At 42.8% G+C, this 13,206-nt stretch overlaps 1 protein-coding gene across 2 annotated transcripts; it reads left to right on the plus strand.

Annotated features, from left to right (window-relative positions):
* The first annotated feature begins 2,121 nt into the window (after positions 1-2,121).
* TMEM9B (TMEM9 domain family member B) lies at positions 2,122-13,193 on the plus strand. Of its 2 annotated transcripts, none has more exons than XM_064657370.1 (5): positions 2,122-2,282; positions 4,395-4,486; positions 8,115-8,223; positions 9,156-9,290; positions 12,026-13,193. In XM_064657370.1, the coding sequence occupies exons 1-5, from the start codon at positions 2,208-2,210 to the stop codon at positions 12,179-12,181; spliced, it is 567 nt and encodes a 188-aa protein (XP_064513440.1). In that variant the 5' UTR covers positions 2,122-2,207; the 3' UTR covers positions 12,182-13,193. The 2 variants fall into 2 exon arrangements, with proteins under 2 accessions (XP_064513440.1, XP_064513442.1); XM_064657372.1 differs by lacking the exon at positions 2,122-2,282 and adding an exon at positions 2,671-2,689.
* Positions 13,194-13,206: the final 13 nt, after the last annotated feature.

Here is a 13,206-nt window from a genome sequence, read left to right on the forward strand (position 1 = left end):
CCTCGCCATCCTCACAATAATTTCTTTCTAATATCTAATCTAAACCTAACCTCTATCAGTTTGAGGCCATTCCCCCTTGCCCTCTCAGTACCTGCTCTTGTAAACAGGCTCTCTCCATTTTTCTTGTAGGCTCCCTTCAGGTGCTGGACTGGCTATAAGAAAGACACAAGGTATGAAAAGGAGGAGAGAGGGAATAAATGGGCTGAGTCACACAGGATGCTGTTCCTCTGTGAAGTGTGTCAGAGGAGCTGAGATGAGGCCACACAGTTTCCCAGGCTGGGCTCAAGCCCTTGCTTGACAGCAGCTGCCATGCCAGGGAGAGAGGCTGGATCCAGCTCTGGCAGCATTGGGTGGATTTGGGGTTCCTACACAAGTAGGGAAGTCTTGTAGACTGCTTGATCTGCCAGGACTTAGGGCTGGAAACACTGCTACTCACAAAGGTTGGCTGCCCTCTGCAAGAAGGTGAACATAGCCCTCTTGGGCAGAAATAACTAACAATCACACAATGAATGGGGAACATTGCTGAATTTTAGGGATATCTTCTCAGGGAAACATCTGTCTATAAAATGCATGACGATTTATACAATTTATATAACTGTATACTCAGATGTGGAAAAACTGGATTATGTGCCACTTGCACACCTCATTTAGAGTCCTACTAATCATCACTTCTAACCCATTTCAACAGGGCCAGGATCCAGGGAACTACAGGCCTGTGAGCCTAACCTTGGTTCCAGGCAAGGTTATGGAAGAGATCACCCTGAGTGCAGGAAAACCAGGGGATCAAGCCCAGCCAGCTCGGAATTATGAAACGCAGGTCCTGCTTGACCAACCTGATCTTCTTTTATGACAAAGTGACCCGCTTAGCAGATGAGGGAAAGGCTGTGGATGTGTCTATCTAGACTTCAGTAAAGCGTTCAACATTGTACCACAGCAGCCTCCTAGAAAAAATTGCCTGCTTGTGGTTTGGATGGGTGGACTCTTTGATGGGTAAAAAACTGGCTGAATGGCCAGGTCCAGAGAGTTGTGGTGAATAGAGTTCAGTCCAGTTGGTGGCTGGTCACCAGTAGTGTTCCCCAGGGCTCAGTTTGGGGGCCAGTCCTGTTTAACATCTTTATTGATGATCTGGAAGAGGGGATTGAGAGCACCCTCTGTAAATTTGCAGATGACACCAAGTTGGGTGGGAGTATTGAGCTGGTTGAGGGTAGGAAGACTCTGCAGAGAGACCTGGACAGACTTGATCAACGGGCTGAGGTTCCACACGGCGAAGTGCCAGGTCCTGCACTTGGGTCACAACAACTCCACACAGTGCCACAGGCTGGGGGAGGAGTGGCTTGAGTTCTGCAGAAAGGGACTTGGGGGTGGTGGTCGGCAGCCAGCCTAGTAAGAGCCAGCAGTGTGCCCAGGTGGCCAGGAAGGCCAATGACATCCTGGCCTGTATCAGGAATAGTGTGTCCAGCAGAACTAGGGAAGTGATCAACCTCGTGTACTCAGCACTGATGAGGCCACACCTCAAGACCTGTGTCCAGTTCTGGGCCCCTCACTTTTAAAAGGACATAGAGATACTGGAGCATGTCCAACAAAGGGCAACAAGGCTTGTGGAAGGTCTAGAAAACGTGTCTTGTGATGAACAGCTGAGGTAGATGGGGTTGTTTAGCCTCCAGGAGAGGAGGCTCAGGGGGAATCTCGTCACTCTCCACAACCACCTGAAGGGAGGTTGTAGTGAGGTGGGGGCTAATCTCTTCTGCAGTGCCTGTGGTGAGAGGACCAGAGGAAATGGCCTTAAACTGACAGGAGATATTCAGATTAGGTATTAGAAAAAAATTTCAGTGTTATTGTGGTCAGGCATTGGAACAGGTTGCCCAGAAAGGTGGTGGAGTCACCATCCCTGGAGTCGTGTAAGGGGCGTCTGGATCTGGCGCTGGATGATGTGGTTTAGTGGTTCAAGGGTTACAGTGGCAGTGCTGGGTTGGCGGTCGGGCTGGATGATCTTAAAGGTCTCTTCCAACCTGGACGATTCCACGATTCTACAAAGTTTAGTGCCGGCTGGCCCGGGCCCCGGAACCATCCTGCGGCGCCGCCGTTCCCGCGGGGCCGCCAGCGCGACGGACGACGTCTCACGTGAGGGCGGCGGCAGGCGGAAGTGATGGCGGCGGGCGGCGGGGGCCCGGCGGCGATAGAGCGGCGATAGAGCGGCGGGGCCCGACATGGCGGTCCGCGGGGCGCGCCTCTGCTCGCTGCTGGCGCTGGCCGCGCTGGCAGGGCTGGGCGCCGAGGCCAAGGTGAGCGGGGCGTGTGGGTCGGGTCGCGGCCGTGCTCCCGGTACCGGGCCCTCCCTCTCTCCCTCCCGTCCCCGCCGCCCCGGGGGAGGCCGGGGGAGCGGTGCCGGGCGGCCCGGCCTCTCGCCAGCCCCGCGTTCTTCGCCGGCCTCGAGCTCTTAGCGATTGATGTCGCTTTGACGCGGTGCCCGGGGCCGCCGTCACTCAGAGCTACAGCCGGAGACGGGCTTCCGTTCCCGAGGGTGCCGGGGCTGGGCCGGGCTCCATCGCGGTGCCCCGCGGTACCGCGGGCTCGGCTCTCCCTGCCCGGCCCGGCCTCGCCCGGCTCCGGCTGCCTCTGCTGTTGGTCCTGCTGGGTTCACGTTTGGAACTATTACCTCTTCTGTCACGGAACATCGTGTCTTCTAATAGTAAGAGTGCTTCCTATTGTCAGATTACCCGCGTGTCTGAGTTTTCTCCTTTTTAATGATAATCAACTTCTCTATGGCGAGATCAGAAGTGACTCGGTGTGTGGTGTATATTTACTCTACTCTCGTGGGCCCCGCCTGGAGAGCTGTGTCCAGCTCTGGAGGCCCCAGCACAGGAAGGACACTGACCTGTTGGAGCAAGTCCAGAGGAGGCCATAAAAGCGATCATAGGCTGGAGCACTTCCCCACTGAGGAAAGGCTGAGAGAATTGGGCTTGTGCAGCCTGCAGAAGAGGAGGTTCCTGGGTGACCTGATTGTGGCCTTCCAGTACCTGAAGGGAGCTTACAGGAAAGGTGAAGAAGAGCTGTTTACAAGGGCCTGTAGTAGCAGGATAAGGGGGAGTGGTTTTAAACTGAAAGAGAGTAGGTTTAGATTAGATATTAGAAAAAAAATCTTAACTGTGAGGGTGGTGAAACACTGGCACAGGTTGCACAGAGAAGTTGTGGGTGCCCCATCCCTGGCAGTGTTCAAGGCCAGGTTGGATGGGGCTTTGAGCAACCTGGTCTAGTGAAAGATGCTACTGCCTATGAATGCAGTAGAGTTGGAATTAGATGATTTTTAAAGTCCTTTGCAACTCAAACCATTTTATGATTCTGTGATAGTGCAGTCAAGGTTTTCCAACTGACCTATGCCCACTTAGTGTTACTCTGACTTCGTTGTTCAGTGTAGAAGTTCATTACCTATACTTGTTCACACTTTCTTTTGTAACGCCACAAGAAGTTGCCTTGAACTTTAGATAAGCCATGTTCCCTTGTCTCTAATTATTTGCTCAAAGAAGTTACTCTGATTTGGGTTTGAGAATGTAACGCCTGGCTGACCATCTGTGTTCTCTCCCTAGGGTTTTCTGTTCATGAGCAATTTGGGAAAGGAATGAATTATCTTGTTTTAATATACTAGACGAAGTGGTCTTTTTTTTGAAATTCCATTTTCCCCAGTAGTGATCTAGATGTTTTGGGTGCTGCTTCTTTTTTTCTTGTCCATAACAGTTAATTCTCCTCAATTCTTTGTGCAGTGCCTATTATTGTTTATATAAATGTTAATTTGTTTCTCTAAAACTGGCTTTGACAAGTTTTCATAGTTTTTCACCTTTAGCTTGCCTTTGTTTAAAATTCCTCTTTTGTACTTTTTCTCTACCACCCAATAACCTGCGGCAGCTTAAGACAAGAGGACCACAGGTTGCACTATTCACTCTAGTAGTTTTCCTTAGAGAGTTGTTTCTCTTGTGGGCAGGAAGGACAGAATTATCCACAGAGGTTTCTTTGCCACTTCCATTTGGGTTTAGTATCCTTTCATTCATTTTGGGCTCATCACTGTGTCTGTTATGCAGCTGCCCTCATAAGCTGAATAACCAGCATCAGCAACTTCTGCATGTGTATTTTTTCTTGTAAAGAAGAATGAGCTTAAATTCCGGATTTTTCTCTAGAAGAACGCATCTCTATCTCAAATAATAGTGTTATTTGACAAATTGCTCTGCTCGATTAGTAATTTTGAAGGGTTGTTCTTAAACTTCTAGGAAATCCTGATTAAGACTATACAAAGATACTTGCAAGTAGCTTGTGTTAAATATTTCATGTATTATGTGAAGAGTGTTTTCTGTATCCTTGGTTACTGATGATAATTTGTTCTAAGCATGTTGTTTACTTTATAGAATTCCGAAGATGTCCGGTGTAAATGCATCTGCCCTCCTTACAAGGACCATTCAGGCCATATTTACAACAAAAATGTCTCACAGAAAGACTGGTGAGTGTGTGTACCATACAAAATTATAATAAACCTTGCTGGTTAAACACTTGTTCTGTGGTGATTATATGTGACTCTCCTATGGTGGTGCCAGGAGAAATTACATCTGTTGCATAACTTACTGGAACTTTTCTTTCACAAGTACTCCAGAATTCAGCTCTAGCAAGGAATAAGGCTTGAAATCCATGGGTTTTGCCCTGTGTTCTGTTTTGGTTTGCTTGCTTGCATGTTTAGTTGTGTATTTAGACTTGGAATTAGTAGATGGGAAGAAGGTGTTGTATTTTGAACCCAGTGCTTTGGAATGGTGCAAAGGCAAGGAAGCACAGACCTGGAACTGAGACTCAGGAGAGTTGTCTCTGTTTGCTCCACTCTTGAAATCCATCCAGTCATTTAGACTCTGTTGTTTCTGAAGGTCTGCATTGCTCTGAAGAGCAGCCAGACAGTGCAGTGACCTGACGTGGCCTGAGCCATCTGACAACACTTTTTTTGAGAGAGAGACAAAGGTCTTGCATCTCTATGCCTCAGCAAGGTGCTCTATTATATCATTTAGGCAGCTGTGGCATGTCAGGCCCTTCTCCCAGCTGAGGACTGATGTGCCTGGCCATGGATGAGAGGTGGGGGAGAAAGGAGCTGACAGTGGTTTGTTACATTGGCCCAGCTCCTGTGTGTAATTTCACCTGGAGTGTCATTGCCTGTGTGAATCATCAATTAAAACACCATGTTTTAGAGTTGTGTTGTTCCTGGAAGTGCTCAGAGATTCTTAGGTCAGCCTATTAAGCCGTGACATACTTCCTGATGTATTGACTCTTCTTCAGTTACATTAAGAATTGATAAAAGACTTTTCAGTCTGATGAGTAGCAGCAGGTTGGCATCTTGGTTATGCAAAATTCATGCCCCTAAGTAGGCCCACAAAAATAATTATAGAAATAAAATCAGAGATATGATTTGATAGATATGATATCTACAGAGATATGTAGATGTAGATGTAGAGGTGTGCCTTGACTTATTAAATTACTTCCAGAAGAAGTGTGAGAAACAAGGCTGTATATTTTATTCTGAACTAATAAACATAAAACACAGTGTCCAATCAAAATTATTGTTTTTGTCCCACATTATTTACTTAACATGATTACTCCTACTATGACAAATTAAGTTGCAGCAATGAAACATGTTGATAGAATTCCAGCTGCAGCAGGCATTTCAGAATAGCACTGGTACTGGTTTTATTGTTAATTCCCACTCTACAAGTGAAAGTGGATTTTTTTTCAGTGGGTACTGCTTAGTGTGGGCCTTACTAGCAGAAAAGACCCTGTTTCCCATTAAATCAATATTAGTACTCATTGAAGTAAAAATTACCTTTGAAGACTTGACTAATTTTATGATGACAGACACTGTTGCATACGGGATCTCAAAAATCTATTTGATTACCTTAAATCTTGTTTTGTTGAGATTATTTCTTAATGAGCATGTGGGAATGCCTTATGTCTTTGATCTTCTGTTTGAGATATCTTCTTGCCACTTGTAAAAGACTTGATTGCTAGTTTATGTGCAACAAAATGAACAAGTTCAGTGCTGTACTTTGGCTTCTGCATCAGTAAGGTAATCTGCATGAGGTAATCTGCATCAGTGCAAGATTAGTTATGGAATAGAACTGGCTGGTGTGCACCATTCTTTAGGTATTTGATCAGTTAGTCATGAGACAAGCCAGATCAGTTTTTAGTGTCTTTATGAATTATGTACAGTATAATGACTACTTACTGCTGGCTTGTCCAGACAAAATGAAAATTTAATGTTTAATGTTGAGCCTGTTATGTGCCTCATGATATTCTTGTTTGGATGCTTCAGTTCTCTCTCTTGGAATGGTCTGTCCCTTGGCTTCAGGCTGGCAAACAGCACGTTATGTGAACATCAGTGTGGGCTGGGGTGCTCTGACACCACTGAAAGCACTGACCCTCCTGGAGTCAGGCTTGGAACTGTTCCAGGCAGTCCCATCCTGTGCTGGGGAAGCAGAGTGGTGCCCAAGTGTTTACAGGGTTAAATAACCCACTTCCAGAGCTCAAAGTACAAACACCCACCCTCTGCAGGCACTGGTGTAGAGGCCTGCAGTGGTGTCATGGACGTGGGGGGAAGGAGGACATCTTGTCCATGAGCTGAGTGAGCTGGAAACCTGCCTGTGCAGGAGCTGCCCTTCTGACAAGAGCAGCTTGCCTTGGAAAAACTGCTTTCTTGGTGCTGTTACTGTGTGTGCAAGGGAGAGGGTGGTAATGTAGAGGCAGGTGGGTGGGAAAATCATTTAGAAAAGTGTCAGCCTTTTCTGTATTTTCTTCTAAACTTGCCCTGGAATCACTGTCCAAGAAAACACATAATCTCAGTTCTAAGGTTCTGATAGATTTTACACTTCCTAGCAAGTTGAAACACTGAACTGGAGAAGAAAACCTGTTGACATTAGTATTTTTATATTCTCAGTAACTACTGTACTTAAGCTACGTGCAAGATTTCTGCAGAACTTGTGCAGCATATTGATGCAAGCTTCCAGTCATAGGAACAGCAATTGCACTGATTATAATCCACATGTATTTTTGATTTTGCAGCTTGAATGCTGCACTCTTCCACAGAGCAGAATGTAATTCAGCTTTCACATAAATAAGAAAGATAAACCTTCCAATCCCCTCCAGAGGCTGTGACTTGGCCCTCAGTAGTTGTAGTTATGAAGAAGAAATGCAAAGAAAACAGTGCCTGGCTGTGTGTTTTGCAGCATTGTAATTTAGCCCAGCAGTGTTGAGTTCTAGGTTGCTGCTGTCGCTTCAGGCAGGATAAAGGCCAGGATAAGGGCCAGGATAAAAGCAAAACAGGATTTTAGTTTTGCCAGTGGTCTGGAGAGACCCTGGTGTCTGAACTCTGAATAACCAACCTAAGTCAGCAGAAAGACTGATATTACCTAAGTTGTTGTTGGAAGCAGTTGTCTCATGGCAGCTGGATTTTAGTGCTGTGGCATAGAGCACCCATAGTATTGTCAACCACACTTTTCGACATGGGATTGGCATACATTTTGTAATCTTTTAAGTCAAATTGTGCTTTTGCTGAAAGCTGAATGCTCTTTATTCACTGTCCTGAGAAACAACCCATCTGATCTCCCTTTTTTTTTCTTTTATTTTTTCAACTTCTGTACCTTGTGATGGCAAGAAAAAAGAACTTCAGTTCATGAATGTCACAGAGAGGTTAATCTCCCTTCAGAGAGTGGAAGGATAGAATAAGGCTCTTTTGAGTATGATGAAGAAAGAAGTGGAATTAATAGCTGAAATTTACTTCTATCCATCATGTCAGTGTCAAATAATGCATTTGTGCTGGATTCATATCCTTGGACTTGTTCTGCTAACAGCTTTAATACTTTCACTGAAAAATGAAAACACTGTATTGAGACAGAAAGCTCTTAAAACTTGTCTAGCAGCTTGTCAATAGCTGAATATCTTGTCTAAGTGAAATAATTGTGGAGTAGGGATTTAGTTATACCTCCAGTTTAGAACAACTGAACTTAAGCAAAGGTGGCTTCTCAGCTCCTGCAGCATAGTGGAACAGCTGAGATAAAACCAGCTCAAAACTGACTGGGCAGTTTCTGTCTTTTCTTCAGTGATTGTCTTCACGTGGTGGAGCCTATGCCTGTCCCTGGGCCTGATGTAGAAGCCTACTGCTTACGTTGTGAGTGCAAGTATGAGGAGAGGAGCTCTGTCACAATTAAGGTAAATGTGATTTTGTTGGCATATATGAAATACTTCAACTGTTTAGTAAATATGTCTGTTGTCTTTTAGAGAAATATTCTTTTTAAAGGGAAGACTTTTCTAAAGCAGCCTAAGATTGAACTTTTTTTCACAGTAGTTGCTCACAGTTTATCTTGAGTGGTAACAATAGTGTCAAACTATAGCTGAAGAAGCGATTTTGAGACCCTTTATTGAAGATCATTTGAGATTAGGCTTTACACCTGGCTAAAATTCTGAGTGTTAAGCTTCGGGCTTTGTTTTTCTGATTATTTTAGGGGGCCTCTCATTACTTGTCTGCCTTACTTGCTTACTATAAATTTCCTTTATACATTGGCAAGATAAAAAGAGCAAGATTGTCCATGTTTGTTCTAACAGGTGTTTTCTGTGTTCTTTACATTCTTATCCTATTGGAGCCATTGAGCCCTGGACCGGGTGAATAGATCATACAGTCTATCTTATGGTCTTTGATAACACAGACCACTTTTTTTGCTATTTTAGAAGTTTGGTATTTTGTTTTGTGTTCCCATTTTGCTTGGTGACTGTTTGAATGCAGATCTGTCCTAGAGAATGGACATCATTGGGTGATGCCCCAAATTAGTAAGCCCACTTTAATGGTCAGACTGAACAGTTGTCTTGGTTGAGGTGAGATTTATAACACTGAATTGTTTTAAGAGGGATCACATAAGATTTTTAGCAAGCTCTCACTAAGAGGAACTGTTTCAAGCTAATATACATCTGCCCCAAACCCTATTAATACCAGGCTGTAGTTTGTTGGTTTTCCTCTCTTAGTGGGTTTTAAGTCATCTGGTGACACTACCAGAGATTAGACATTGGGTGCACTCTTCTTTTGGTCCTTGTTGTGAGATTGTGGGAAGAATGTCACAATCCTGGTAAACTGTACTTGCATTATTTAGGTAACAATCATCATATACCTGTCTATTTTGGGCCTACTTCTTCTGTACATGGTGTACCTTACACTGGTGGAGCCTATACTGAAGAGACGTCTCCTTGGACATTCACAGCTCATACAAAGTGATGAAGACATTGGGGTGAGTTCACCAGCGTGTTTGTGTACTTGGTGAGCATAAAGATTGGGATGTTTAGTTGATAGAAAATTATTTGGGATGAGCAGCTTTTTTTTGCCAGGCAGTGTAAATGCTTTCCCTGAAGGGAGAGCATAAAAAAAGCTGTGTAGTGACTTCTGTGAAGCCATTCTTTCATTTTTCACTGGGCTAGAAAGTAGTAAGGGGGGAACTGCTTCAGTTATCCCAGCTCTAAGCACAGATTATTTTCACAGAGAAGAAACTGTAGGAATGGAGGTAAGCATATATATAGGAGTACAACTTAAGTGTCAGTGATCCAGAGTCTTGCTGGTGATCACATTTATGCAAATTGCTTACTGCTCAGATTGCTCTGTGCAAAAAGGAGTGGTTGCATCTTCTTTTGCTCCAGTTTGAATTTGTTGATGCTAAAAATTCAAGAAGAAATTGCTATAATGAAGTAAAATAGTGATTGATGCAGAAATAATTTCTTAGTATTACAGCTAGAAATCAAAATGTGACAGGATATTCCAGAACAACCTTTTCTGGGAGGAAAAGGGGAGTAGTCCATTAGTGATGCAGTTCCTGTCATTACTGGCCTTCCTAATCTCCAGCACTGGGTAACAATAATGTATTTTTGTTGTGAAATCAAGGCACATAAAACACAGCTGATAAAAACTATTATCTAGGAAAATGCTTAATTTTGAATACTTAATAACCCTCTTGCCAAACAGCAACACCTTTTAAAGCGAAGATGGCTTATGATTATGTCCCACTGTTTCTGAAATTCCTTGTGGATTACATATAGATATGTTGCAACTACCTTTGCATTGACACCATAGGATTTTCCCTACGTTGTTACTTCTTGGGAATTTTGGGTCGAGGGTTTTTTGTTTTTTTTTTTTACTTGTGCTGTATGCTATGGCTCAGACAAATTTGTACCTTAAATGAATTATATTAATATCCCCAAATCTGGGTTAAAATCTTTTGACTGTAAGTAGAAAAAGTGAAATAAGTCCCATGGCACAGTTCACGTTAACTGCAGAATGAATTTACCTTAAAATCTGGGTCCATCTTAACCAATGCTGTGTTGGCCTGAGCTGTTCTCTGACCTGTGCCTGTGGAGTCACTAATGCTTTTATCTGCAGTGATGCTTGGAACAAATGACACCTCATGTCCTTGCTTACTTCAAGTTGCTCCTTTCCTGTTAATCCTCCACCTGTTACAGTGAATGTAACATAATTTAAGGTCCCTCATCCTTGCCTTCCCTCTTGCAAGTTCTTGAGTATTCTTGTCACACTTTGGAAATACCATGCACATTGATTTTTGTGGCTGAATTTCAAGCCAGTATATTTGCTCTTTCTCGTTGCCTATTGATAACAGTGGTAACTGATGAATGTAAGCCACTTCCTTAGTCCTCTTTCTTATTAAATTCTTTTTTCCCTTTGTTGTCTACATAGAAATTGAGAGTAGCTAGCCTTTGAGCTGAGATTCTTGTTTATCAGGAAGGCCAGTACCATCCAGCTTGTCCTGCATTCTCCCACCACCTGTTCTATGGTAGAAATGTGGTGTTATTGTGATTTTGTTTCCCTGTTAATGAAGGGATCTGTCACCTGTTAAATGCCTGTTCTAGGTATATTCAACTCTACAACTTTTTGTGGTGAGATTACAGCTCTTCTGGTCATGGATTGTCTCTTGTTCTCTGAGCATATTTATTTGAGGCTCATGTGTGGCTTTGGGACTTGTAGCAATCACTTCAATAGGTATTGTTGATGATAATCTCTGTACAACTAAGAACTAGCACTGAGCTGCTCTACACAGTCATGTCACAAATAAAGTAGCCATTAATATGAATGTCTTCAAAAGTGTTCTGGAAAAAAAAAAAAGGACTGTGAAATGTAGACATTCAAAAAGATAGTTATTTAATACAGGACATAATTACATTATTTTCCATTATGTATTGTATATATGATGCTTTCTGACATAGCCTTAGCAGCATGACTTTGTCCAAAACAGTTTGGTGGACCTAGAGAAGTTCTATCGAAGTTCAGTTCCAACATTTACTATTTATAACTTTGTTATATTTCCTAGAAGGAAAATAAAGCTTTGCAGGTACTGCTAGAAAACAGACAGAGTAAATATAAAACAAACACTGGGTTTTTGTTGAGTTCTATCACTTAAACAGCTGTATTGACACTGTGCTTTTAGACAGCTCAGTACAATAGGCTTAGTTTGGTAAACATCAGAGTGTGTTGGTTTTATATAGAAACTGTGTGTGAACATCCTGAACTGCCTGGCAGTAAATGCCCAGGAGCTGGCAGAGAACTGACTCGGAGATTCATTTTTAAAGTGAAGTGCATTCATGACTGGGAGGCTCCCAGTGCCTGGGTCTGTCCCTCCAGCTTCTAATGGATGCAAGACCGTGGTTCTAAACCTGCAGCTCACCGTGGCGTCTCTGGGCAGCAGATGATTGATTGACAGTACAATGAAGTGTGGTCTATTTGGGAAACCTGTGGAAGTTACTGCGAATGAGAAATTGAAGTACAGTTCTAACTATTAAAAAACTTGCTTGGTCATTATTACTGACCTGCTTGTTGAAACAGCTTGTTTATCCTTAAAAAAAAAAACAACCAACCAAAAAAGACAAAACCAAACCAAACCTTTGGAACATAAGGACACAAAAGACTCATGTGGTTGCTCTGTGGAATCGTTGGGGGTCTAACTATTGACTTTTGCCATTCCAGGATCACCAGCCTTTTGCAAACGCCCACGATGTGCTGGCTCGTTCTCGGAGCCGCGCCAACGTGCTGAACAAAGTGGAGTACGCCCAGCAGCGCTGGAAGCTGCAGGTCCAGGAGCAGCGCAAATCTGTCTTCGACCATCACGTTGTGCTGAGTTAATTGTGTCTCAGTAAAACAACTCCAGGGAAGTAAAGTGGACTAATGGAAAGAGCTGACATATGTCTTCCTGATCCTGCCAATTCAGAAGAGTTTTCTTGAATGATTTGTTGTTGATTTAAAAGAAATAAAGAGAAAAAGTGTTTGAACTTTGAAGGAGTGTACTGGAGTGGGAGCAGTTTTAAAAGATTAGTTAACCAAAAGCTAAAATCTTTACATTTTCAAATGGCTTTTACTAACAAAACTGAAAAGAAAACAAGCCCTAAGATACCTTGGGTTGCCACTGTGGTACATTATTTACAGTTGTGACTTTATGGTGGTTTTTAACTATATATTTCTCTTTACTATTTATGTGGTTAAAAAGTACCTGGGAACACAGTAATTACTTACAACTCACTAATCACTTTATGTAAAGACCTTTTGTAAATATACTTGGATTTTCTGCTGATTAATGCTAGGTACTGGAAATCGAAGTCTTGCAGTGTAGTTTTCGTATCAGAGAATGAAATCCTGGTTGACTGTATTCATCATTTGGTTTCTTGCACTCGTACCTTCAAGATGCTTGTATGGCAAGTGATGTCTGCAGATTTAAGGTAAAACATAATGGACACTGACTCTTTGAGCTGCATAATTCAAGTACTGTGATGTAGATAAATTCAAATGCAGTGCACATCAAGACAGTGTTATTTTGTCCTATTTTGCTTTAATAGCTTAATATATTGTAGGTGTATGATAGCTCTTAAAAAAATCTTTCCCTTTCTTTTCATGGGTAAAGTCTCAGGAGTTAGTATATGATGAAATATTTATTATAAAAATCTTCCTGCATTTGTCTGGATTGATGGTGTAAGGCACATACTTTCTCTAGCACCTGTCATCTTGGGAGTTAGGTGTATTTTTTTATCTGTGACTCTGTACTCATCTCTCTTAAGAGGTATACAGTTGCTAGATGACTAACTTTCATATATCCCCTTTGGAATGTAACAATTAAAGATAAAACTGATTTTTGAAAAATGGATCTGCATTATCAG

Source organism: Pseudopipra pipra, chromosome 6 (assembly GCF_036250125.1).
Source record: "Pseudopipra pipra isolate bDixPip1 chromosome 6, bDixPip1.hap1, whole genome shotgun sequence".
In the NCBI taxonomy this organism is placed as follows: domain Eukaryota; kingdom Metazoa; phylum Chordata; class Aves; order Passeriformes; family Pipridae; genus Pseudopipra; species Pseudopipra pipra.

Bases quoted from the DNA above. Each gene is read 5' to 3' on its own strand.
- TMEM9B (XM_064657370.1), top strand. From the start codon at position 2,208: ATGGCGGTCCGCGGGGCGCGCCTCTGCTCGCTGCTGGCGCTGGCCGCG. The intron at 2,283-4,394 runs GTGAGCGGGGCG...TTTACTTTATAG, and splicing joins GGCTGGGCGCCGAGGCCAAG to AATTCCGAAGATGTCCGGTG. The intron at 9,291-12,025 runs GTGAGTTCACCA...TTGCCATTCCAG, and splicing joins AAAGTGATGAAGACATTGGG to GATCACCAGCCTTTTGCAAA.